Consider the following 26,933-nt stretch of genomic DNA (forward strand, 5'->3'; position numbering starts at 1 on the left):
CACAGCCCCGAACTGTCCCGTGGGGCCCCCAAGACAGCCTCAAGTTTCTGTGCTGCCGTCCCAGAGAGAGCACATGCAAAGGGCAGGAGCCGGCTCTGCCAGGCGGAGGGGTCCCTACACAGGGCCAAGTGTACCTGTGCAGAGCAGATGGCCCCTGCCTGGGGTTGGTCACTAGGGGCCTCAGGGAGTGGGAGGCAGCTGGTCAGTTAATCCAGAAGCCTCCAGGGCGGCCAGGCCTCCACCCGGGTGACCCTGGGTTCCAATTCTAGCTGCGGAAGCAAAGGCCAGTCAGTTCAGTTCATCTCTCAAATGCTTCATTACCTACTGAGTGGCCCCATGGCAGCCCACGAGATGTAAACAATGCTATGCAGAGCACCCTGCCATGGGGATCACTCACTAATAAGGCTGCCCTCTCCTGCGCAGGGCTGCCCATTGTAGATTTCCAGGACACCGTAGGACATAAGATCCCTGGGGGTTGTGGGTGTTAACAGGCTTTCCTGTGGCTCAGACAGTAAAGAATCTGCCTGCAATGCAGGAGACCCAGTTTCAGTCCTTGGGTTGGGAATATCCCCTGGGGAAGGAAATGGCAACACACTCCAGTATTCTTGCCTGGAGAATTCCGTGGACAGAGGAACCTGGCAGGCCATAGCCCATGGGGTCACAAAGAATCTGATACGACTGAGCGACTAATACTTTCAACACTTTGAATGGGCAGTCTCTTACCATCACTGCTCCCAGAACATGAGTAAATAAGCAGCCTCCTCCATCTGACAGTGCAGTCCTGGAACTTGGCCCTGGTTCACAGATGAGGAAACTGAGGGAAGAGAGGGGCCTGACAAGGTGCCACCCAGCACTGAACAGGGGCAGCGAAGGGGGCTCAGGCGTCCTGATGCCCAGCCCTGGATGTGCAGGCAGGCCCATGGGGGCACTGTTTTCCCCCAAAGCCTAATCTGGCTGTGTTTGTGGGTCACCACTGTGAGAAGTGGGCAGACTGGCCCTCTGGCCGCACCTGGCCACACTCAGTCGTTTTGGCTTCATCTGTGGCCGCTCTGGGCGGCCGCAGCAGAGTCAAGTGCTCACAGCCCTTCATGGCCACAGGCCCCCCAGCCACAGATTCAGCCAGCCACAGAGCATGCTAAAAGGCAAAACCTGACTTGTGCATGGCAACCATTTACATAGCACTTGCACTGTGTTTACAACTAGTTAGATAGCGTTTGTGTTGTATCAGGTATAATAAGTAACTCAGGTGACTGAAAGCACACGGGAGGGTGTGTGTATGCCATCTTATATGAGGGACTTGAGTATCTGTGGCTTTTGGTGTGTGTGGGGGGGGGTGCCCTGGACCTAGTCCCCTGAGGATACAGAGGGACAAGTGTGGTGACAACCCAGACACACAGAATGTCTCTTTTGCACGTAAAACCAAAAATACTACCTGGCCTTTTGTAGTAAACACTGTGGACCCCTGGCCTATATCACTGTTGATTCATTTGCCTTTTAAATTGACACCCTGTTTACTTCAAGAAACTTAAAATCTCTTCACCACTGGATTGAAAAGCCAGTGTTGCTTTGCAAAAACAGAAGTAACCATAAAAATCAGAGAGAAGACCCCTCCCGCCACCATAAAATTGATCTTAATCAGATCCCAGAGCTGCTGTCACCTTCAGGGGAGAGGAACCAGTGTCGGGGGCTGTGGAGAGGGTCCCAGATGTGCAGGCACCCAGGGTGCAGGTCACTTCCAGCCTGCAGACTCTGTAACTGCCAGGAAGCACAGAAGACGGGGTGCTCCTGGCCCACCTTCTGGATTTGGGGGAGTGTGGGTTTGGTCAGATGTGGGCCCTGCTCAGATTTGAGCCTGCCTTGGCTCACCCTGGCCCTCAGAGCCACAGCCACTCTGTCTCCACAGGCTGCCCCCCGGATTACGTGCCTCCAGAAATCTTCCACTTCCACACGCGGTCAGACGTGCGGCTCTACGGCATGATCTACAAGCCCCACGCCCTGCAGCCCGGGAAGAAGCACCCCACTGTTCTCTTTGTGTATGGAGGCCCGCAGGTGGGCACGCCCTTCCTTCATACTCCCCCGCTCCACCCAGGGCTCGAGGGACCCCTCCTAGTGCTGCTTCCCGTCCCCACTGACCACACGGGATTCTTGGGGACCACCTGCTCGCTGCACAGCCTCCTACCCCCCTCCACCTGCTGATCTCTACATCCCTCTGGGAAGCCCCCCAAACCCCGTCTATGTGTCTGGGCCACCCACCCAGCAGTGACCCACTCTTACCCTTGGTCACCAGCTTGGAGCCCTGGGCCCGGCCCTCTGAGAAGGGGACAGGCCAGGCAGGCAGGTTGGCAAGCAGGTGCATCTAAGACAGTGGTTCCCAGCTGGGGTGGCTGTCCCCCAGGAGACACTTGGTGACATCTGGGGACATTTGTAGTCATCACAGCTGGGGTGGGGGTGCTCCTGGCATCTAGTGGGTAGAGGCTGGAGGTGCTGTCAACACCCTACAGCCAGCAGGACACCACCCGGAACTTGATGAGACCCGAACATGAATTGTGCTGAAGTAGGGGACCAGCATAAGCCACATTACTTGGGGGATACACTGCCCGGCACCACCAACCTGCCAGCCTCCCCATCAGCTTTTGTGTCTATTTCTAGATATAACAGGGGGGTAGAAAGGAGGCAAACGTAGCTGAAGAGATAGGGGGTTATCCCAGGGAGGGCCCGGGGCAGCGGCCTCCTCTTGGGGCATCCACAGGCTTCATGATGGAGCGCAGGCCTCCTCTTTAGACTCACATCTGCCTTGCCTTCCCCACAGGTGCAGCTGGTCAATAACTCCTTCAAAGGAATCAAGTACTTGCGGCTCAACACCCTGGCCTCCCTGGGCTATGCTGTGGTCGTGATTGACGGCAGGGGCTCCTGTCAGCGAGGGCTTCGATTCGAAGGGGCTCTGAAAAACCAGATGGTAATGTCTCTTCCCATTCCCTTCTTGTGTGGTGAAAGTGGGGGGACCTGGGGTTTGGGGGCGGCCCTGAGGCATCTTGCTCAAGGACAGTCCTGGCCAGGGTGTCAGTCCTAAGTGGGGCGGCCTGTGTAATTAGAGAAATGTCCACTCTGCTGCTCAGCTCTGAGCGGTGCCCCATGGGGAGACAGATACACATATGCCCTACCTGGTGCCTAAGACCCAGATGCAGCCAGGCGTGTCAGTGTAGGCCTGATCAGCAGAAGCCCCAAGGGCTAGGTCAGACAGGCACTGGTGGCGGTGGCGGTGGTGGTGAGGGTGGTGGTGACAGTGGGGATACTGATGGTGGTGGGGGTGATACTGATGATGATGAGGAATTTGGTGGCGATAGTGGTGGTGATGAGGATGGAGGTGGTCATGCTGGTGGTGGTGATAACACCAGCTGTTTGAGTCTTGGCACACACCAGGCCTCTGAATACAGGGCACCTCGCATCTCATTTCATCCTCACACCCACTGTAAAATCTTCATGTTAACCTCCTCATTTTGGGGATGGGGAAACTGAGGCCCAGCGAGGGGATGTGACTGTATCAGAGCCAGCCAGGAGATGGCAGGGCAGAGTTGGTGCCAGGTCTGGCTGACCACCACCCTGAGAGGTTTGCATGGGGCCTGGAGAGAGGGTGACTTCCAGAGAGGACCTCCTGCGAAGGAAGGGAGACAGTGGGGCATGGGCCTGGGAGGAGGCCACTGAGGGCTACCTGGCCTCATCCCCCAGGGCCAGGTGGAAATCGAGGACCAGGTGGAGGGCTTGCAGTTCGTGGCCGAGAAGTACGGCTTCATTGACCTGAGCCGGGTGGCCATCCACGGCTGGTCTTACGGAGGCTTCCTCTCGCTCATGGGGCTGATCCACAAGCCCCAGGTGTTCAAGGTGGGTCCCGCCCCGCCTTCTCCCCCATCTGCCAGCGCCCCCGTGCCCCTTGGAGCCCGCCCCCCCGGGGGAGGCATCTCGGCAGGGGCCTTGCCACGTGGCTGTTTCTCCCCGCAGCAGCCCCACGGGGCCGAGCCCCCCTCCTCATTGCCCGCCACTGCTGACCCCAGGATGGCGTCCGGCTGCACAAAACCCTGCCAGCAGCTCTCTGTGGGAGGCTGAGCTCGGGACCCCGGCCCCGGACGGGCAGAGGTGGGGCATGGTGTGGAGAGCGTCGGGGGAGGGGCCCCCAGGCCGGCGGCGCTGCCAGGGCGATGAGGAGGAGGAGGCAGGAAGGCAGTGGGCCCAGGGAGGGGCCGAGTCCAGCCTGAGCGCTCGCCCAGCTCACCCACCCTCCCACGACAGTGCACGGTCCACGGGGGAGACACGTTGGAGGGCCCCTCCCCGCCAGCCCCCGTGTGCATGCCCGCTCCTCATGTCCTCCGGGGGAGGCCCCGGGACCACAGGCCAAACGCAGGCTCCCAGGACGTGACTTCTGTGTGTGTCTCTTTCTCCCGCCACCCCTTCACCCACGGTGGCCCCCAGGTGGCCATCGCAGGCGCCCCAGTCACAGTGTGGATGGCCTACGACACTGGCTACACAGAACGCTACATGGATGTCCCAGAGAACAACCAGCTTGGCTACGAGGCGGGTTCCGTGGCCCTGCATGTGGAGAAGCTGCCCAATGAGTAAGGCCCCCTTCCGTCCACTTGCCGGGTCACCAAGGCCGGCCCTCCACTGAAGCTGGGTTCTCCTGGGGCCGGGTGGGCGTGGCTTCCACACCCCTTTTCTGTCTGCGCTGGCGCCCCCTCCCCTTCCTCTATCCTCCCTCCCTCACCACTCCTCACAGAAAGCAGGCCCCCAGGTCCTCTTGGACCAAGGAGGGAGGGAAGCCCCCCACCCCTGCCCCTAGAAACATGGAGAGGAAGATCTACAGTGACACTGCTTTGGACGGCCCTGGCGCCCCTCACCTCCTAAGCACGTGGCCTGCCATGGGCCCCATGCGTCGGTTTTGAACCCTAACCGCCTCTATCTTGCGGGTTCTACTTCAGAACCCACATCCACAATGGTTGTAAAACCTACGTGTGTTGGCCCAGCTCTGATAGTCCATGTATGTTTTGGGCACTGGTTTCTGATTCTCCCATCGGAAAGAAAATGGCAGGGCCATTTCTCATGTGCCTTCTGTCTGGTGAACGTCCACCCTGGCCCCTCCTTTAGTACCAAGGTTCTTTTTTTTTTTTTTTTTTAGTACCAAGGTTCTTGTCCCAGACTGACCCTGTCCTGGCCTCTCTCCCTGCGAGGCCATTCTCTTCAGTCTAGAGGGTGACCTGGACTCCAGGGGCTGCCATGGTGCAGCCAAGCTCAGAACCCCAGCTCTGCAGACACTTCCATTCACTTTTGCATTCATCTCAGTTCACTGGAATAATAAAACACAGAAGCCTGGTGGTTGCCAGGGGCTGGGAGCAACTGCTTATGGGCATAGAGTTTGCTTCAGAGTGATGGAAATGTTCTGTAACTTAGGATCCAGGTGATGGCTACATGACATTATGAATGTACCAAATGCCCCTGAATTGTTCCCTTTAAAATGAGTGAATTTTAAATCATGTGTCACCTCAGTAAGCTATTTTTATGTCAAAATTTCAAAAGGAATCATCCTCCACCACCCACGCCACATGTCAAGTGCTTGGTAGCCACTGGTGGTGTTAGGTGGGGCAGGCCTAGCACATTCCAGAAGCTTCTGGGACCTCAGGGCATTCCAGGTACCACCAGCCACACCCTCCCTCCCAGGCATCTGCCAGTCACGCCAGATCATTGGGTTGCTCCACCATCTGCTGCCAAGTTGCTGCTGCTGCCTCCTCACTGCCATGGGGCAGGGTGAGAGAAGGGGGTTCAGCCTCAGACCCTCACCCCAACCTTGTCTTCCAGGCCCAACCGCCTGCTCATCCTGCACGGCTTCCTGGATGAGAACGTGCACTTTTTCCATACAAATTTCCTCGTCTCCCAGCTGATCCGCGCAGGAAAGCCTTACCAGCTCCAGGTGAGTGGCTCCTCCCAGGAGCTCGCAGGGTGGGCAGCAGCGTGGGTGGGGAGGGGAGCAGTAGGGGGAACCCATGTCCCTGTCCCCATCCTCACATCTGACTGCCTGGCTCCTCACGGTAATTGGTAATTACCCTGGTTCTCTGGGTCCCCGAGTCCATTCAGTAAATGTCTCGCGGTCCACTCTGCCCTCTGCTGGCCACCTCTGGGAACTGGGGGAGCACACGCGTTATTTTAAACCAAGAAGCTTGCTTTGAAGTTCAGAACCCCACCCAGAAAGCGTGAGGCATGGTGGTGGGGGGGGGGGTTACCTTGAACAGGGGTCGGAGAGGAATTCCCTGAGGAGGTGACATTTAAGGATGCTAATCAGCTAGGCCTAGGGGTCCGCTGTGGCGGACACTGGACACAGGAAATTAGTGAAAGGGAGCTGCTCAGGGACGAGAGACCAGCGCGGCTGCAGCCAGCGGAAGAGCCGAGGACCAGGCCCGGGTGACCGCCTGGTCCCTCTGGTGGTGGGCGGGGCTTCGGCGGTAAGGGTGGGGCTTTTGTGGTAAAGGGCTGGGCTTCGGGAGTGGGTCTCAGGGGAGGGCTGTATTTTTTCCTAAGGGTGAGGAAAAGTCAGTCATCTTTCAGGCAGCCATGTAGACAGGCCCGTGGGGCCAGTGGGACATGCACCAGTCAGTTGTCCCAGCAGGAAAGGGGCCGGGAGTGGGGAGCGAGAGGCCTGGTGGACTCCAGGGGCGGGATGTGGTCGGGGGGTTGGTTGGGGGAGGCCTGATGCTGGATGTAAGGAGGACAGATTTGATTACCTGCTGCTGCCACGCGGTCTTTCTGCTTCCTGGACCCTTCACGTGCTCAGTCCTGTCAGGGGAGGACACGTTGCCATTCAACAGATGGAAAAACTGAGGATCCCCGGGCAGGAGGGACAGGCCTCAGGGATCTATGGCTGTGCACGCGTGGGCCACAGGGCAGGGGGCCGGCGGGGCTCCAGCGGGGTGAAGAGCTGTTGGGAGCAGCCCCGCCCCCAGCCTCACATGCACCTCCAGCACAGCCAGCGGCAGCTGCGCTTCGGAGCTGAGGAGTCAGGCAGGGCCAGGGTGGATCCTCAAGCGTCCCTTCTGAGCCTGAAGGCCCGAGTCTCCCGGTTGGGGTAGCCCCTCTTTCCCTGAGTGACCAAGGTGGCAGGTCCTTTAACCTAGGGCCTGGTCTCCTTGTCTATGAAATGGGCTTGATGACCCCCGCCTCTGAGAGGTGTTGAGGGTCAAATGAGTGCTCTCAGGAAAAACATTTGGCACATTGGGGCCTGGAGACTTGTGCCTCTGCCTCCCAGGGGAAGTTGAAAGTGAGACAAGATGCTCCCTTGGGGGGTAGGAGAGGGGGGTGGAGCACACCCACTTTCCGCTTCAGACACCCAGAAACACTTGGCCTGGAGGCTGACAGGCCAAACTTGTTCACATTGTTGCCACAGATCAGGCCCACGACTGGGGGTTGGGAGCACAGTAGGGAACCAGATGAGCTTCTCCTTGCCCTCACAGCCCAGGGGGAGGAAGTGACCAGGCACCCAGGACCCAGGGTGGCGTAGAGGGGTGGGTGTCTGTCCCAGGTCGTGCCACTGCCCTGGGCCCTGAAAGAGTAGGACCTATGAAGCTGTGGGAGCAGTAGGACCCAGGAATCCAGGTCTTGATCTCAGCCTGGCAACTCCTCTGAGCTGGGGACAGTATGATGAGACTTGTGACTCATCCAGGATGGATTACTCAAGGCAAGGGTGGAGGAGGGGAGATCTCTGAGCAGTTATATGCATTCCTAGGGTGTGAAGCAGGTTTCACACCTGCCCCAGGAACCCTCACTCCATGGCCAGAGGCAAGACCCGCCTTGCTGTCACCATCCACCTGCTGCTACTCAGCCAGGTCTGGACTGAGTGATTCCTTGGGCGTGGCCCGTCACCAGCACACTGCCACTTCTCTCAGGGGATGGTCCCACCCTTGGTTATTGAGAGGGCCCAGGAAGCACTTTGCAAAGCCTTAGGGGAGGCCCTCCTAGAGCGAGGCCTTCCTGTAGCCTGGGTGTGTCCAATCCCCAGTGGGGCCTGTTGGTAAAATGCAGTGGCTCAAGTGGAGGGCAGCAAATGTCTCCATGATTTGAAGCCCCAGCCCCTCTGCGGATATGAGTTCCTCACGCTCCCTGGGTTTGGGGGACAGAGGAGCAGCACAGCTTCTCAAGGCTTCCATGTGTGCTTAAGTATCTGCATTAGCTGGCTCTGGCCACACAGACCCTACAAGGTCTGAGTTTTTCACTCAGCTCTCATGGGGGGAGGCTGTCACTTGCCCAGCAAGTTGTCTGTGGAGGGGGGATTCGAACCTGGATCCCTCAGTTCCAGAGCAACACCTCTTCCCAGGGTGGTGAGGGTGGGACCGAGGCCCTGAGGGGAGATGCTGGGAGCCAGACTCAGTGGGCGAGGTTTGGGGTGCAAGGTCCTCGGTGCCACCAGCCTGCCTTCTCTTTCCACCCAGATCTACCCCAACGAGAGACACAGCATCCGCTGCCCCGAGTCTGGCGAGCACTATGAAGTCACACTGCTGCACTTTCTTCAGGAACACCTCTGAGCCCGGGGCCACCTTGGGAAGGGCCTGCACAGTCAGAGCACAAGTGGCTCCGCAGCCGCCATCGCGCATGCTGGGGGCAGGAGGGACAGAGTGGCCTCATGGGCCCTGCAGCGCGCCTCCTCCCACCAGCCCGCGGGACTGCCTGCCCCGGGAGCCACCACCTTCGCCCCCACACCTTTGTTTTTGTTCACGCTCCTGGGTTTTTTGCCTGCTGCTTCTGGGTTGCCAGGATGGAGCACTGAGGCCAGCGTCCACAAAGCACTTCCTCAAGCCATCCCTCCACTCCCCATTGTCTGGGAGCCTCAACTCCACTGGGCGCTGAAGGCCTGAAGAGACTCAGAGAAGCCTGGCCTTTGCACCATTCACCCCGGGGGCAGGGTCGGGTGGGGGGTGGCCAGGCCTAGGCTTGGGCCCAGCCACCGGTGCAGAAGCATGCAGTTGCCTGTCCTCCCCACCTGCGCCCACTTCTTGTGATTTTTTTTTTTTTTGGCGGGATGTGGGGCGCGTTTTATTATTTAAAAGACAGAAAGCTAGGGGTGCCTAGATCTAGAATCTGAGTCTGCCGCTGGCCACCGGGTTCACCCCAGCCAGCACTCGAAACAGGAGCCGTGCACCCAACAGACCGCAAGTAGTGCGCAGGGGAGCGGGCAGCCCTCCGGCCCGGCTCTCCCCCGGCTGTTAGGCAGGCTCTGAAATGTGACCAGCTGGGGCTCTGCTGGCCAGCGGCTGCTGCCCCCTCTCCAGCCCGGCCATCTGGTCCCACGTTTCTGCCTGGCCCGCACTAACCGGGCTTCCAGGGTTGGGAGTGGAACCCTCCCCGCCTCAGGGTTATCCTTACTCTTCCTTTCCCTCCCGCCAAGAGTTCTGCCAGGGGCGGGTTAAAAAAAAAAAAAAAAACCAACAACAACAACAAAATCCCACCAGAGAGATGAACCACCTCTACATATTACGGAAAGAAAATATTTTTGTCAATTCTTATTCTTTTATAATTATGCGTGTAAGAAGTAGACACATTAAACAATTCCAGATGGAAGCGTTGCCACCTGCCTAAGGTTCCTTCAAAGCTAAACTCCCCAGGGCTGGTGATGGGGGTTCCATGGGTGGGCAGGGAAGTCCCAGGAAGCGACTGAGCCAAGGGCAGGGCAGTCTTGGCAGTGGTGGGAGAGGGGCTGCTTGTTCAGCCTTGCTGCCCTGGCACAAAATGGCAGGGGGCCCCATGCCACAGCTAGAAGATGCCCAAAGGACCGTCTCAGAGGTCCTGAGGCAGCTTGTGGGTGCCACTGAGGGACCCAGCCCAGGCTGTCATGGGCAGCCTGGCCCTGACTTCCTTTTGCATCTTTTCTTGTCTAGAGGCTTGATTTGGTGGTTGGAGCATCAGGACACACCGACAAGTGGGGGCAGGGGGCGGACTCTTCAAGTCTGTCCCAACAGCTGAGAGAGGAGGCTGGAGACCCTGCCCGTGCCGAGCGCACTCATGATACTTGAGTGTCTCAAATGGCACAATGACCTCGGCCCCAGGGCCACCACCCGCTCCATCCTTTGCAAAGGTTCACTTTTATTTTCAATGGCTTAAAGAGTAAACCAGGGACTCCCCTGGGTGGTCCAGTGGTTAAGAAACCATGCATCCACTGCAGGGGGCACAAGTTTGATCCTTGGATGGGGAAGTTCCACATGCTGCAGTGTGGACAAAAATAAAACGGTACAGAGAGGAAAACGATGCCCTCCCCAGTCTCTCCTGTTAGAAAAATTATTTTCGGCTGTGCTGGGTCTTCGTTTATCTGCTCAGGGTCTCTCTGATTGTGGCAAGCAGTGGCTACTCTCTAGTTGCAGTGGCTTCTCTTGTAGAGCATGGGCTCTAGAACATGCAGGCTTATGTAGTTGCAGCGCCTGGGTTCAGCAGTTTGGCTCACAGGCTTAGCTGTCCCATGTTATGTGGAATCTTCCCGGACCAGGGATTGAACCTGTGTCACCTGCATTGGCAGGAAAATTCTTAACCACTGGACCATAGGGAAGTCCCTCAGTCTCTCTTTTTAATACCTGCCTTCTGTTTTGCTCTGGGAATGCCATAATTTATTTTGCCAGGCACTTATCAAGGGATAGGATTATTCTGGGCTTTTTGTATAAGTCAGGGGTCAATAGACTGTCAAGGACCAGAGAGTAAATATTTCAGGGTTTGTGGGCCCAGGCAGTCTCTGTTCCAATTGCTCAGCTCTGGCCCTTGCAACTCAAAAGTAGCCAAGGGTAATGTATAAATAAGTGGATGTGGCTGTGTGCCAATAAAACTTTCTTTACAAAACCACACCGCTGGCCAAATTTGGCCCACAGGTTGTCATTGACCAACCTCTACTATAAAAGATCCTGAAACAAACAGCCTTGTACATGTTTTGGGCATGTCTGAATTAATAGGGTAATTTCCTAGAATTATTGAAAGGCATATTCATTTTTAATTTTGAAGAATATTGCAATATTGCCTTCTAAGGAGAATGCCTCCATGTGCACACCTCTTGGTGAAGTGTGCCCCTTGCTCCATTCCTTCAGTGTTGCTCTTGTTCAGTCACTAGGTCATGTCTGACTGTTTGTGATCCCTGACTCTTTGTGATCCCTGACTCTTTGTGATCCTCTTCATCACTCCCTGGTGATCCCGCTAGGCTTCCCTGTCCTTCACTATCTCCTGGAGTTTGCCCAAGTTCATGTCCATTGAGTCAATGATGCCATCCTCTATCATCCCTTTCTCCTTTTGCCTTCAATGTTTCCCACCATCAGAGTCTTTTCCAGTGAGTTGGCTGGAAAAGGTGGCCAAAGTATTGGGACTTTAGCCTCAATGTCAGTCATTCCAGTGAGTATCAGGGTTGCTTTCCTTTAGGATTGACTGGTTCGATCTCCTTGCAGTCCAAGGGACTCTCAAGAGTCTTCAGTACCACCTGTTAGTTATTTTTTAAAAGCTCAGGGAGTGAAACACAGCAGCTCACTGTAATCTGAACTCATATTTCTTTTATGTGTGTATGAATATTTTCATGCTTTAAGGCACTTGTTTACTGCTAATCATTTGCCAACCTTTTTAAATTTCTTTTTGGCTTGCAGGATCTTAGTTCCCCAGTCAGGGATGGAATCCAAGCCCTTGGTAGTGAGAGCAGAGAGTCCTAACCACTGGACCACCAGGGAATTCCTTGCCCACCTTTCTTTTGATACGTTGGCCTCATTCATTTGTAGACACTCTTTATATATGAAGGAAATAAGCGCATTGTCATACATGTTGCAAACTGAACAATGTTGCTGATTTCAAAATGTTTGATGGGTAGGAAGCTCAGCCAATGAATATTAAGAATCATCTCAGGAATAAGAATATATCTTGCCCATAATCCACTGTGAAAGTGGAGAGACAACTAATCACAAGTCACAGAATGACAGAATTTGATAAGAAAGGAGTCACTAGGGTTGCCCAGGAGGCTTGGCAGTTGGCAACCCACAACCATCTCAAGCAGAAAACTTTTTTTGGGGGGGCAGGGGGGCGCTGCCTTGTGGCATGCTGGATCCTCGTTCCCTGACCAAGGATCAAACAAGTGTCCCCTGCAGTGTAAGCATTCCAGTTCTATGCGCTGGACCACCAGGGAAGTTCCTGTTTGTTTGTTTTAAATTGACCATAGACACATAAGAAGTTGCAAAAAACAGTGCAGAGTCTCATGTACTCAGCTTACATCTTACCTAACCCTAATACACTGTCATGCCAGGAACATGATGTGAATACAGCACAATGAACTAAACTCTAGACCTCATTCAGATTTTATCAGCTTTCACAGGCACTCATATATGTGTGTAGTTCTATTCCACTCTGTCACGTGTACAGATTCCTAGAACCACCACCACAGTCAAAATACAGAGCTGTTGGGAAATCCCCTGGTGGTCAATCTGTTGGTTAAGACTAAGCTTCCACTTCAAGGGACCGAGGTTTGATCCCTGGGTCAGGGAACTAGGATCCCACATGCCTCATATCCAGGAAAAAAAAAAAAAAATACATACATACATATATATATATATACATACACACAGAGCTGTTAATTTACCACAAGGGAGTTCCTTCATGCACCCTCTATGATGTCCACACTCACCCTGTTTATGGTGTCCTGACCATGGAGACAGAAGCCGTGGTAGTTGTGTTACCAAATCTTTTTTGACTGCTAGATTTCATGTCATGATTAAAAAGCAGAATCTTGGGAATGATGGTTTTTTTCTTTAAATCCCTTCAGTTTTTTGTTTGTTTCTATTTTGGGTTTTGTTTTTATAGGCAAAAAGGAAAAACAGAAACAAGAGGCTGGGGTTCAGTCTGAGAAGACCACACACATACACACACCTACCCCTCTTGAGTAGGAAACTCTAAACTACTCACAACCAAATACCTTTTCACCTACAGCGTTTGGCCACTAATTGAATCCTTCATAGGGACATGCCGAAAGTCAAACACGGGAGGTAGGGAAATGGAGACATCAAAAGAACTGTGCTGTGTGAAACACCAAACAGTCTGCTGTCCTCCGATTTATGGAGCCAATTCCTAACAGGTCCACGGCAGCCAGGTGCAAAGAGGGAAGCATTTCTTAACATGAGCAGGTACCCCCACTCAGAACAGGCTGTAAGAAATAAATTGTTTTAACAACCCAGACTAAGGCAAGGATCCAATCCTGGATCCCAGTTGTCTTTCGACGTCTTGGTCTCCTCATTTTGTGATGGTTCCTCAGCCTTTGTCTTTCATGACATTTTTAAAGACAACTGCCAGCTACCTAGGTAGAATGTCCCTCAACTTGGGTCCCTCTGGTATCTGCTCTGATCAGATTGAGGCCGTGCATTTTGCACAGAAATTCCACGGAGATGCCACTCAGAATGTCCTTCTCTGTATCCCATGGTGGCTCCATGAAGTCACTGTCTTTTTTAACGACGTTGACTTTGCTCAATGGGCTAAAGATGGTGCCGCCCCTCTAAAATTACTACTTTTCTCTTTGTAGCTATTATGTATCTCGGGGGGAAATACTTTGAGATAATGCAAAAATCCTCTTCCCCACCAGTTTTAAGCATGGATCCACGAATCTTGGAGTAACAAAGAGTTGTTTGTTCAATGGTGATCTTCCATTTCCCTCATTCTGCCTACATGCATTAACCTGAATTTTAGTGGTGCTCCTTTATATCCTTCATTCGTTGTACACGTGCTAACTAGAAGAGTTGAAGGGTCAGTCACTTACCTAGTGAGGGACGAATGGACCCCAAACCAAGAAACCCTGTTTCATCAACCACAGAACTCGCCTGGGACTTCCAAGCCCCGCCCCCAAGATGGCAGCACGGGCAGGAGGGGCGGGGCCCTCCGGATCACGTGGTCGCGCCGACGGCGACGTGGCCTCCGCCAGACTCCCTACGTGTCCCTCACCGCGCTCCGTCCGCCGTCCCTGCCCCCGTGAACCTGATCCCAAGATGGCAGCGCCCAGCGGAAGAAGGAATGGCAGCGGCGGCGCGAACTTGTGGGTCTCGTTGCTCCTGGCGGCCGTGGCGCTGAGGCCGGTGGAGGCGGTGTCCGAGCCCACGACGGTGGCGTTTGACGTGCGGCCTGGCGGCGTGGTGCATTCTTTCTCCCAGAACGTGGGCCCTGGGGTACGTGCCTCAGACACCCCGGGGGCTTGAGGGATGGTGTCAGGCGGGGCATTGCCTGGGGAGGGGGTGCTGACCGGCGGGGGCGGGACCAGGAGGGCGGCCCCGGCAGGGGCAGGGCCTGAGGCTAGGGGGCGGGGCTTGGTAGGGAAGCTGGAATGAATGAAGAGGAGGCGAGGCTCCTGGGGGCTGGCTTCTTTGAGGGGGCTGGGTCACTAGCCTCAGTCCCTAACTCATCTCACTTGCCCATCGTGCCCAAGCAGCCCCATCCCTCAGACCCAAGTGTTGTTCTTCAGTCGCTCAGTTGTGTCCGAGTCTGCGACCCCGTGGACTGCAACATGCCAGGTTTCCCTTTCCTGTACTATCTCCCGCAGTTTGCGCAAACTCTTGTCCGTTGAGTCAGTGATGCTATCCAACCATCTCGTCGTCTGTCGCCCCCTTCTCCTCCTGCATTCTGCCTTTCCCAGCATCAGGGTCTTTTCTAATGAGTTGGCTCTTCACATCAGGTGGCCAAAGTACTGGAGCTTCAGCTTCAGTATCAGTCATTCGTCCTTCCAATGAGTATTCAGGGTTGATTTCCTTCGGGATTGTCTGGTTTAGACTCAAGTGAGCCCCTCCTTATTGGAGGGCAGGATGGGCCCAGAGGTGGGGAGAGGAGAGCTGGAAGCCCTGGGGCATATGCCTCCAGGCCCCACAGAAGGTCGTTCTGCCTCAGCTCTGACCAGGAAGGAAGTGGACAGATGTTGCTCTTTTCTTACATTGCACAAGGTCCCTCATCTTTTTCATTGAAATCTGAGACCAGACCCTCCTTATCTAGAGGCAGCAGGCCTAGGTCTAGTCTAGCCCATCCTCAGCTTGTTGGAGAACTTGCTTCCTCTCCCAGTCCTGCTTTCCAGTCTAACAACGATATCAATAGTCAGTATTTGTTTATTACCTCCTTACAACCCGATATTGTGCCAGACTCTTTATATGAGGCCCATTTTCCAGGTGAAGAAACAGAAAGCTTTGCACTTGCCCAAGGCCCACAGCGGAGCAGAAATGGACCCCAGGTGTCCCTACTTCCGGATTTCATGTTCCTAAATGGGTGGGTGGTGGAGGGGATGTGATCTCCCCCTTCTAGAAGCCACATGGGTTGTTTGTCCAGAGCCAGGAGCTCCCCAAGTGGGGAGGCTGGTGGGGGAGTTCCAGGCCTCCAAGGATATTGGCCTCCAGGGACATCAGCCAGAAGGCTCTGACTCTGCCTCCTTCCTCTGAGTGTAGATACTCAGAAGCAGGATCTTCTTGATTCTGGATCTCAGAGGGACATTCTGAGACCCTGAACCTCCAGTGCTATCTACTATTGAGTTATCTGCTGAGACGTTTTCCCTTCAATTCTCTAGGACAAATATACCTGTGTGTTCACCTATGCATCTCAAGGAGGGACCAATGAGGTGAGTTGTTCAAAACTCCATGTAGTTTAGTACGACAGCATCCATTGTCATACAGACCTGCTCTCTAGAGGACACTGGACTATTCTTGCCTAAACAATAAAAGATAGTGCTCAAGTCCAATGGTGATGGCAGATTCTACTCATAATTCCATAGAGTGAATAGACATATGGATAGAAAGAGGGATGTGAGACCTGAATCTGCCATTCTCATGAGCCTCTGTGGGCAGTATCGTGTTCATCTTCTGCGCTGAGTAACACGGACTGAACAGCTTAAAACAGTGCCCAATTATTATCGCATCATTCTTTTTTTTTTTCCCAGTTATTTATTTTGGCTGCCCTGGGTCTTTGTTGGGGCATATGGGCTTCTCTAATTGTGGTGCATGGACTCTGGAGCATGAGGGCTCAGTAGTTGTGGCATGAGGACTTGGTTACAGTATGTGAGATCTTAGTTCCCCAACCTGGGATGGAACCCAGGCTCCCTGCATTGGGAGCACAGTCTTATCCACTGGACCACAGAGGAAGTACCTCTCCCATGGTTCTGAATGTCAGAAGTCCCTGTCGGCTCAGCTGGATGCTTCACAAAGCCAAGATCCACGTGTCAGCCCGGCTGGGCTCTCACCTGCAGGCTCTGGGGAGAGCCCTCGTCCAGACTGATCCAAGTTGTTGGCAGAATTCCTTTCGGTGTGGGGACTGAGGTCCCCAGTTCCTTGCTGGCTGGTTTCTCCAGCTGATGGCAGAAGACGGAGTGAGAGAGATTGGAAGCATAAGACAGGCATATTGCACCAGAGCACCACAGCTGACTTTGAGGAGGTAGGATGTATGGCCTCTAGAAGCACAGAGCAGCCCCTAGCTGGTGGCAGGGAGATCAGGGCTTCAGCCCTCCAATCACAAGGAACTGAACCCCACCACAACCAGGTGAGTTAGAAGAGGACCCCAATCTCCAGATCTCTAGGTGGGAATGCAGTCTGGCTTCCACTTTTATTTCATTTTTTTTTTATTGACCATGCCATGCAGCATGTGGGATCTCAGTTCCCCGACCAGGGATCAAACCCGCATCCCCTGCATTGCAAGGCAGAGTCTTTACCACTGGACCACCAGGGAAACCCCTGGCTGACACTGATTTAGCTTGTGAGACTGGACAAAGGACCCAGCCCTGCCAGACTTCTGACCTACAGAGCTGTAAGCTAATGAATGGGCATGCTTTTAAGCTACTAAATTTGTGGTAATTCTTCACATAATGTAGTGAGTTGAATGAGGTCCTCCAAAATAGATCTGTCCACATCCTACTTCCTAGAACCTGTGAATTTAGACAGTGTCTAAGTGTCCTTCAGTGTCTGCTGGAGGACAAAATTACCCCCAGGCGAAAGCCACTGGGCAAGGATGGTATGAAGTTGGGGCTTCCCTGGTGGTCCAGTGACTAAGACTCTGCGCTCCGAATGCAGGAGACCCAGGTTCAATCTCTTGTCAGGGAACTAGATCCCACAAGCCCCAACTAAGACTCAGCGCAGCCAAATAAATAAATAGATAATTAAAATAAAAGAGTGACGTGAAGTCCACTTTCCTTATTTTGGATACATCCGATTTGTAAATAAAAGTAAATGACTCCCAGCAACAGTATTGTAATGAAATGTAGTGAACACCTGGTGACACCCTTCCCAGTAGAACCAAGGGTTGTTGCAGCCCTTCCTCCTGCCACCAGGACCACGAGCATCCTGGGATTGTTCACCGCTCCCTCGGACACCTCCAGGCCTCACTGCTTCTCCAAGCAGTCCAGTCCACTGTGGGGTGGTGACAGGTTGTAGAACATTCTACCCCAGTCCATACCTCTTGGTAGAGCCATGCCCCAACTCGGGCTCCTGATTAGTCCCAAAGCACCTTCTCCTCCTCAGCGCATTCCCTGCCTCTTTGGTTGTGAAAGTGAAACTGTTAGTCAGTCAGTCATGTCTGACTCTTTGCTACCCCATGGACTGTAACCTGCTAGGATCCTCTGTCCGTGGAATTCTCCAGGCAAGAATACTGGCATGGGTTGCCGTTTCCTTCTCCAGGGCATCTTCCTGACCCAGGGAACGAAACCAGGTTTCCTGCATTGCAAGTGGATTCTTTACCATCCGAGCTACCATGGGAAGCCCATGGTTGTGTCCATGGTCAGTTTGTCAGATAATAAAATCATGATATCCCCACCCACCTTGCAGTTTACCAGGCACCCCGAGCGGTGCTAAGCCAGGCACATATCATGTTTCATCTTCAGAACCCTGGGAGGCTGTCATTACCCCCACTTTGCACATGAGGACATGGCAGCCCCTGAGGCTGAGGACCCAGGTCCCCTCAACTGGAATGTGACTGAAGTCCCCAGGGTGCAGCCCTTTGACCACTACCCTGAGGCAGGACACAGCCTGCATCACCAGCAGTGCCTCCCTGACAGGATCCTGCGGGTGGACAGCTCATGGGAGAGCCAGGCTCACTCCTGGGACAGCGGCTGGGTCACAAATTCTGAGCCAGCGACAGGCTCAGTTCTTCCATTTCGGATGAGGAAATTCTTCCCAAGGGAAACACCTCAGAGCAGACATGTCCAGCACGACCTGTTCCAGCAGCACCAGCCAGAACTATGATCATCAGAGACCATGCAGAGACGGGAACACGACAGTGTGACCCACCGGCTCTCTGGCTGCTGGCCCACTGCCCCGTTGGCAGGAAACGGCCCACTGGATCCTCTGTATCCGCCTGTTAGAAATGAGAACTTAAGTCCGCACAAAGCTCACACGTGACTGTTCAGAGCAGCGTGATTTGTCATAGCCACAAGTGGAAGCCCCCCAAGTGTCCCTCAACAGGTGATGAGTGAACACAACGTGGTCCTTCTCACACAGGAGCATCACTCAGCAATAGAAAGGGGTGAGGCCCAGACACTCACTACCCCGTGGACAGATCCTGAGAACACGACGCTCAGTGAGAGAAACAGGCACGGAAGGGCACACGGGGTGTGATTCCACTGATGGGAAACGTCCGGAACAGGCCGATCCACAGACACAGTGGTTTCCTGGTTGTCAGGGCCTGGGGGAGAGAGTGGGGGTGACTGCTCATGGGTTTAGGACTTCTTTGGGGGATGGTGAGAATTAGGTAGGGGTTTCCTTTGTGGCTCAAACAGCAAAGAATCTGCCTGCAATGCAGGAGACCTGGGTTTGATCCCTGGGCAGGGAAGATCCCCGGGAAAAGGGAGTGGCTATCCAGGTGATGGTTGCACAGCTCTGAAAGTACTAGGAAACACTGAAGTATGCAATTAAAAAGAGCATATTGTGTATTATATAAACTGTTTCTCAATATAGCTATTAAAGGTAAGTGAGCTGTTGATGCCCATGCAACCACTCAGATTAACCAGACATGTGTTAGGCTGAGTGAGATTGACCAACTCAGGAGATTGCGGCTGTGATTCCACTCAGGTGGCATTGTGCAAAGGCACAACTATGAGGATAGAGCAGATCAGTGATTACTGGGAATTTGCAGGAAGGGACTGACTCCACAGGGATAGTGAATAGACAACTGCAGAGACAGAACTGATCTGTGTCACAGTTGGGTAACTCAGAACAGACACAGGGACTTCCCTGGTGGTCCTGGTTAAGACTTCGCCTTCCAATACAGGCGGTGAGTGTCCAATCCCTGGTTGGGGAACTAAGATCCCAGATGCCTCCTGACCAAAAAACCAAAACATAAAACAAAAGCAATATTGTAACAAATTCAATAAAGACTTTAAAAATGGCCTACATCAAAAAATCTTTAAAAAATACACAAATGGGTCCATTTCACCATCTGTTACTTATAAATATATTTTAATGAAAAACAATAGCAGTGACCATTTACGTGTATCACTTACACCCGGTCGCTTAGATCGTGATCTCCCCAGCCTCCTGGAGAAGGTCACAGAGGCTCTGTCTGAACAGGCTGCCCCAAAACACACCTGAACAGGCTGCCCCAAAACACACCCTCATGTGAGTATCTGATGCCAAAATCTGAGCCTCACCAAGGGCGCCTACCGCCCACCCTAGCCTGCAGCCTCAAGACCACAGTCAAGTTCGTTTAACAAACCACTTAGAGGGGGAGGTTGGCCATACTGCTAAGAAACTCTTGGTTTTAATTTAGTTTGCTTTCATAGTCTTAAAAAAAAATGTTTAAAGATTTGCCTGTCATGGAACTTTTAAGAGCTGTGGAAGACCATCCCAGATATATTTCACAGCGTAAAACTGTGAGCCTTTGAAACTGTGGGCAGGAGTTTTTTTTTTTTCTGTTTGTTTTGTTCAATTTTATTTTTTGGCCACACCGTGCAGCATGCGGGTTCTTAGTTCGCCGACCAGAGATCAAATCCATACCCCCTGCAGTAGAAGTGCAGAGTCTTAACCACTAGACCCCCAGGGAAGTCCCAGTAGTTTTTAAATAGAAAATAAATATATGGGTCCACTTGCCTTGCCTGCCCCACCTAAGTAATTGACTCTGGCCTTCATGCTGCAGGCAGAAAGCTTATAAGTGACCATTTACTCCCATCATAATTAACATAAAAACAGCCTTGTTTTTATTAGTGGAAAAGCTCTAGATTATCAGTGATTGGAGTCCATCTTTACTCTTTTGGAAAGACAAGACACTCTGATTTTACTAGCAAAGCTCAGAAACACCTCAGGCCACCAGACCTTGCATTTGGCCAACTTTTTGGAGGCCCTGAAAATGAGAATAAACTGGTTTTGGAACTGTTTTGTTTTGAAACTGTTTTGGAACCATCATAAAGTATTATTATTAATTTTAAAAATGTTTTGGCCACACTGAGTGGGATGTGGGATCCTAATTCCCTGACCAGGGATCGAACCTGTGCCCCTGCAGTGGGTGCACAAAGACCTAAGTACTGGTCCACCAGGCAAGTCCCTAAAGTATTATTTTCTTAATTTAATTTTTTAAAAAGCTAATACATGTCATTCAGAAAGAGAAAAGAAAAAAAAAAAACATGAAAAGCTCTCTGGCACCTTCCATCTGCCCAGCCCCCACCCACATCCTGCGTGTCGCCATGGTTATCACAGCCTTGCATCTTCTCTAAGAACTGCTCTGCACTTATACAAGCAAGCATGAGCATACAGTCTTTCCTTCTTTTATTTTTATTTTTCCCAACGGACTTTATTTTTTACAGCAAAATTGAGCAGGAGGCACAGGGATTTCCCATATCCCCGTTCCCCTCGCCCATCATCCCTGATCAGAGTGCAGCCACTTGGATTTGTGAGGGCCCGTGACCCTGCACTGACACATCAGCACCCCAAGTCCAGAGTTGCCATCGGGGTTCATTCCCGGTGCGCTGCGGGCTGTGTACATGATGGTGAGGCTTCGTGTCCTGGGTTGACCTGTCTGTCCTCTCTCCCCAGAAGTGGCAGATGAGTCTGGGGATCAGCGAAGACCACCAGCACTTTACCTGCACCATCTGGAGGTAAGCCAGGGTCCTGGGGTGGGATCTTCCTCTCCTCAGATGAGGCACCTTGCTCTAGGCGGCCCACAGAGTCCTGCGACCCTCGGGGATGGGGAGAGCTCCCTGGGAGGGCTCCCCAGGAGATCACATTGACACTGAGGCCAAGAGGGGGGTGGGGGGGTGGGGGGCAGGAGCGTTCAGGCAGAGGCCACAGTCCCGGGAAAGGGGCCGGGCTCCCCAGACGCTGCCCGCTTCTTCATCACCCTCAGTTACATTCATCATTCAAGGGCTTAACCTCCCGCCCTGGGGCTGACACCATGCCCACCCTTCTCGTAACCCCATGGCCTGGAGCCCAGCTCAAGGAGCCTGAGAAGGAGGCACTCAGCCCCCTGATGGGGAGGAGGGTTTGCAGTGTCATTGGATCCTGGCCCTTCTCCTCTGGGCCCCATGGCCTGGAATGGATCGCCCGAGCAGAACTGATTTTTTTTTTTTTTTTTTTTAGCTCTGTTGGGTCTTAGTTTCTGCATGTCGGATCTTTGTTACGGTGCGGGGGCTTCTCTTGTGGCACACAGGCTCAGTAGTTGCATGACGGCTCAGTTGCTCCATGGAATGTGGGATCAAACCGGCATCCCCTGCATTGGCGGGTGGATTCTTAATCACTGGACTTCCAGAGAGGTCCCACAGAACCCATTTCTCAAGCATCGACACGTGTCCGACACAGCAGAATTCCCAGCCACGCTCTCACCCTCAGGGACCGGGGTCAATGCAGGGGACAGATCAAGAAATGGGATACGATAGAGAACAGGGAGGGTGACATTTAATCTAAGAAAATGTGTGCTGGCCTGAGTGCACAGTCCCCGTCTCCTGCGAGGCACCTTACAGCAGTAGTACCCCACTCCAGGGAACCGAGTAGTGTGAGGGTGGGAGCCCCATGTCCTCAACGTGCCACCACCAGCCCTGTTGAGAGCCTGTCTGTGCCCCTTCCTGGCCTCAGAAGAAAGCATCTAGAGGAGAGGAGCCAGGGTGGGGCCCCCTCATTACAGGTTAGTCATCCAAGCTGCATCCCCCTGCCTGTAGACCATCATCTCACATGGGCTTGGGAGTGCCAGCCCTCCAGGTGGGCACAGACTTGGGCCACACAGGCCCAGAGCAGGGTCCTCACCCTGCCGCCTCTTAGCTGACCCACCCAGCAGCACCCCCTTAGAGACACACTCAGCTGTAGGCACCCTCCTCTGCTACCTAGGTAACCGCTGTACTTCTCACCCTCTGGGGATGTCGCCCTGCCCCACCCCCACTGCAAACCTGGGATGTTGTCCAGGGTATAAGAAGTGTTCAGCAAATGGACGCAAGTGTTCCTGTCCTCAAACAGTTCCCATGCAGAAAGGGAAGAGGCTTGTCCACCGTGGAGCTGGAAGAATGTTCTAGCAAAGAGCAGATCATGTTGAGGGCACCTAGTCTGTCCTTCCCAAAAATGGAATCCCCAAGTAGATTCTTAGGGTATGGAGGACACGTAGCCACAGGCTGATCTGTCTCCCGACCTTTCTTCGCAGGCCCCAGGGCAAGTCCTACCTGTACTTCACACAGTTCAAGGCAGAGGTGCGGGGCGCCGAGATCGAGTACGGCATGGCCTACGTGAGTGTCGCCCAGACTGGGGGCTGCCTGGCTGGCCCACCATGGACTGTGCCTTGAAGACCCCCAGATTGGGGGTGGGGAGGTGGCAATAATGAGGAGATGGATACCAGGCCCTTAGAAGGAGGCCTGGGGGTCGCAGGTTGCAGTACCCAGAGGGGATCCCAGTTGGCCCCTAGAGACTGGTCTTCCTCCAGTAAGGCTTTACCAGCCTCCCACTTATGTCCCCTGCTGGCCAGGCTGGCAGGAAGCCAGGAGGCAGGGGGCTCAGCCCTGGGAATGGGGCGGAAGTGGGCCCAGGGGGCAGGCTCACTGGTGTTGGGAGGGCCCCACATCCTTTGGCGCCAGTGACCTGTGGTTCACAGCTCAGCCAGCACCTTCCGCCATGCTCCTGACCCCCGCAACCCCCTTCAGAGCCCGGCCACTCTGCAGAGCCCATGCCTGCTTCTGCATCTGAGTCAGGAATGGTGTGAAAACTACTTTATCAGCCCAAGAAGCAGAACCAACAAGAGACAGACATGAGAGATTCACTATAGGAACTAGCTTCCACTGTGGGGGCCTGGCTGTTGGCGGAGTTTCGTCCAGGGAAGCCTCAGCTGTTCCCCTAGGCATCCCCAGGTCATCGAGGACCATCTCTTTGACTTAAAATCAGCTCAGGCCGAACCTCTGTCACAGCAGTGGCCCCCCAGCAGCCCCCACCAGGGTCTGATTGCCTAACGCTACCATGGCTTCTCCCAGTTGACACATCAGACTGACCATCAGTCTGTTAACTCATCACTCTCTTGGGTCTCTTACTTTGCATGCATTCATGCTCCATCGCTCAGTCATATCCAAATCTTTTGGAACCCCATGGACTGTAGCCTGCCAGGCCCCTCTGTCCATGAGGAGTCTCCAAGCAAGAATACTGGAGTGAGTTGCCATGACCTCCTCCAGGGGATCTTCCCGACTCAGGGAATTGAACCCACATCTCTTACCTCTCCTGCGTTGGCAGGTGGAGTCTTTACCCCTGCGCCACCTGGGAAACTCCACTTCTTAAAGAACAGGAGCCTAGCAGGCTACAGTCTATGGGGTCGCAAGAGTCAGACATGACTTAGCGACCAAACTGCAACCACGAAATTGTGTCTAAAGTAATCTATTCTTACTGTAAAACTCTTACTGTAAAACTCCATTACTCTAACTGATCTGAGAAAGACACAGTTCTGATTTTTAAAAATTACATTCAAGAGACTGCCACGCTTGTATGCCATTTCCATACATCAGCTAAAGGGAGAAACTGAATTAGATGCCTCCCTCCTCGGATTTGCAGCAAGGCATGAGGTTTGAAGCCAGCTGACGATCTCGTAAGTGGATTAACCCGCTACTTCCACCGGATTCTCTTTTCTGTGCTTAAAAAAGCATCTCGAGTCTTGTCTTCTCTGTTGCTCCAGGAAGCAAACTGAGCCATGTTCTTTCCTGATTAGAAAAGTTTCCACTTGTTCCCTTTCAGTCGAAAGCTGCTTTTGAGAAAGAGAGTGACGTTCCCCTGAAGAATGAGGAGTTTGAGGTGACCAAAACAGCAGGTAGGTGGAGGAGTTTGTGGAGCTGGAACCAGGTTCTCCAGCAGGGAAGGTGAGAGAGGGGATAAGAACCCCATGAGGGGTCGATCCAGGGGCCACTGGTGAGAGGAGGCCACTATCCTTCCTGTAAAAAGGGCCATCTGGTAAATATTTTCAGCTTTAGGGGCAGACACCCCCCTGTGAAATAACTCGGCCTGCCCCCACAGGGCCAAGGCAGGCATGAACCACTCATCAGTGCATGTGGTGGCTGCATGCTAATGAGACCTTGTTCTGTGAACACTGACATGTGAATGTCATACTACATTCCCGTATCATAAGATGCGGTTTTCCCTTTGATTTCTGTTTATAAACGTAGAAGCCACTTTTTGCTTACAGGCGGCAGGCACGCTTGGCCTGTCCCTTGCAGAGAATAGAGGGTGTGAAAGTCTGCTCAGCTCCACAGTGGGGTGTGGGGGAGGGGGTGTCCTGGGCCCTGTGACAGGTTCAGGCATCGAAAAGTTGGGACCTTGTGTGTGCCATGTGACGGGAGAGGCAGGGGGTCACGTCCTGAGGCTCCGAGACCCCTGTGGCCTCTGACCCCTGTTCAGCTACAGCCATGCAGGCCAAATGCAGAGCAGAAAGAGTAGGTGCTAGAGTTGGGGCTCGGAAGGATGAGAGCAGTGGGGGATGAGTGAGTGAGACAGTGGATGTGGAGTTGAGCTAAGTCAGGGAGCCTGAGAGTCCTGAGGGATAGGGGAGAAGTAAGATGAGGAACCCATGTGGCCACGGGTGTCACCAGGCACCAAAGTGGAAAGTGGGAGGGGAGGGAAGGTGGTAGTGTGATTGGGGGTTTTAGGAGGGCCTGGAAGGAGGCCCGCCCTGCCCTCAGGTCCTCCAGGTCAAGGGCCTGTTCTGAGTGTAGATCAAGGACAGAGGGGCCTAGGATGCTGGCAGACCCTGAGCCCCGGGGAGTGCCATGGGGAGGATAGACAGGGAGTGGGAGACAGGCTGGGGCTGCAGAGCAGGGCACGGCCAGACAAGTTTGCCAGGGCAAACCTCCGACCCTCTGCTATTCTCAGCGTGGCAGAAGCGATTACAGCTCTTCCCACCTCAGCCTCTCCCGTGGCCTCTCGTTGCCCTCCAGACAGGCCCTCGACTTCCCCACCTTTCCCCTGTCCGTCACCCATGAGCCTCTCAGGACCAGGAGCCTTTCCTTACGGAGTCCACTTGGAGGCCCCTCCCCTGCCCTGCCCCCATCGTTGCCCCCACCCCACCCCCCAACTCAGGACCCAGAGGTCTTGCAGAGGCGAGCACCAACCCAGGGTCTCTTCCTTTGCAGTGTCCCACAGGCCTGGGGCCTTCAAGGCTGAGCTGTCCAAGCTGGTGATTGTGGCCAAGGCAACACGCAGCGAACTGTGACCCGAAGCCCCTCTTGAGGGCGGCTCCTCTCCACGCAAGGTGCTGGACCCCAAGAGGGCCCAGTACTTGTTTTCTAGGTGGGATTGGGGGTCTCTTGGTTTTCTGTCCCAGCTGATGTTGCCCCATTTGGAGGACAGCTAAGGCCCCAGAGTGGAGTCTGGAGGGCTAGGACTCACCTGGCTCCCACCTTCCCTCACCCCAAAGATTGTGGGTCTGAGACCCACAGCTCTTCTCATCAGAAGAGGCATCAGGACACATGGTGGGGGGCCAGGGGGGGCGTCTCCCGGAATCATGGCTTTTCTGAAGCCAGGGCATCCCCTCCTCCCCGCTGGGATCAGGCCAGGCTCCAGGATGTTCTGCAGGGGAGCCCCCCGCCGCCTGTGATCCCACACCAGCCACCTTCTCACTCCCCAGGGGACCAACTTTCAGACTGGGCAGAAATGAATTGTTCTTTCATATTTAAATAAATAAGACAACTAAAAAGCACCCACAGTCTTGGCGTCTGGCGCTGGTGCCTCCCCACTGACGGGGCTTGCAGGGCCGGGGTCCCCTACTTTCCTTTGCTGCTGAAGACGGGCGAACTGAGTCACCCCCGGGCAGAGGGAACCTCCTGGCAGGACTTTCCTGCAGGCGCAGACGTGCCGGACCCGAGGCAGCCTCAACAAGCCTCACATGGCCTCACCTGTGGGGCCACTCCTAGCCGAAGAGGAACGCACTGGGGAAGCCTGGCTCTTTTTATTTTTGGCATGGCATGTGGGATCTTACTTTCCCAACCAGGGATTGAACCAGCGTCCCCTGCTTTGGATGTGTGGAGTCTTAACCACTAGACCACCAGGGAAGTTCCCAGACCAACTGTTCTGCACCCTATAGTTGGCTTTGCTAATTTTTTTGAAGCTGGATTGCAAACTCGGTGACTTAAAAAAAATAATGAAACACCCACAGGCAAACAAAAATAAATAAATGAAATCCCCAAGTGCCTCAGCCAGCCCTAGCAGCAGGGCCTGGGAGTCTGACCCCCAGTGGACTGTCTGCCTGGTCTCTGACCAGGAGGAAAGAAACCTGTGGCTATGAATTGGGTCCTTGATGATCAGAATCACCACACGTTGGGCTGGCTGAGGCCTCTCTGTGTCTGTCACTCACCTGGCCCGCCCCTCGTGTGATCAAGGAGTCAGGTGCTGCTGGAACCCCGCCAGCCAGAGAAGAAGCCGGCTGACCAAGGGCATGGGGTCCAGCCCCAGGGCTCCAGCGCTACTGGTGTAGGAGCCATTCCAAGGGAGGCGCAAGCAAGAAAAACAGCTGTGCTC

At 53.9% G+C, this 26,933-nt stretch overlaps 2 protein-coding genes and 1 long non-coding RNA gene across 5 annotated transcripts in view; 2 read left to right on the forward strand and 1 right to left on the reverse strand.

Moving 5' to 3' along the window:
* DPP9 (dipeptidyl peptidase 9) overlaps positions 1 to 9,591 on the forward strand; it is a 38,173-nt gene extending 28,582 nt beyond the window's left edge. Inside the window, exons 17-22 of one of the 3 annotated variants that reach the window (XM_020914207.2) lie at positions 1,904 to 2,049; positions 2,810 to 2,956; positions 3,727 to 3,879; positions 4,465 to 4,607; positions 5,845 to 5,956; positions 8,466 to 9,591. In XM_020914207.2, coding sequence (XP_020769866.2) covers positions 1,904 to 2,049; positions 2,810 to 2,956; positions 3,727 to 3,879; positions 4,465 to 4,607; positions 5,845 to 5,956; positions 8,466 to 8,558 — 794 coding nt within the window. In that variant the 3' untranslated portion in view covers positions 8,559 to 9,591. Of the gene's footprint in view, positions 1 to 1,903; positions 2,050 to 2,809; positions 2,957 to 3,726; positions 3,880 to 3,996; positions 4,132 to 4,464; positions 4,608 to 5,844; positions 5,957 to 8,465 lie in introns of those variants that run through there. The other 2 variants (XM_070464927.1, XM_020914228.2) reach the window with 2 other exon arrangements.
* On the reverse strand, positions 5,332 to 13,948 carry LOC110151032 (uncharacterized). Its single transcript, XR_002317932.2, has 3 exons — positions 13,787 to 13,948; positions 6,765 to 6,816; positions 5,332 to 6,167 (listed from the first exon to the last, which is right to left on the reverse strand). It is a non-coding gene; the product is annotated as an uncharacterized lncRNA (long non-coding RNA).
* MYDGF (myeloid derived growth factor) lies at positions 13,949 to 26,115 on the forward strand. Its single transcript, XM_070464929.1, has 6 exons — positions 13,949 to 14,189; positions 15,566 to 15,616; positions 21,006 to 21,067; positions 22,597 to 22,678; positions 24,162 to 24,234; positions 25,550 to 26,115. Exons 1-6 carry the CDS (start codon positions 14,013 to 14,015, stop codon positions 25,627 to 25,629), a joined length of 525 nt encoding a protein of 174 aa, XP_070321030.1. The 5' UTR covers positions 13,949 to 14,012; the 3' UTR covers positions 25,630 to 26,115.
* Positions 26,116 to 26,933: the final 818 nt, after the last annotated feature.

The sequence above is a fragment of the Odocoileus virginianus genome, chromosome 3 (genome assembly GCF_023699985.2).
Source record: "Odocoileus virginianus isolate 20LAN1187 ecotype Illinois chromosome 3, Ovbor_1.2, whole genome shotgun sequence".
Classification (NCBI taxonomy): domain Eukaryota; kingdom Metazoa; phylum Chordata; class Mammalia; order Artiodactyla; family Cervidae; genus Odocoileus; species Odocoileus virginianus.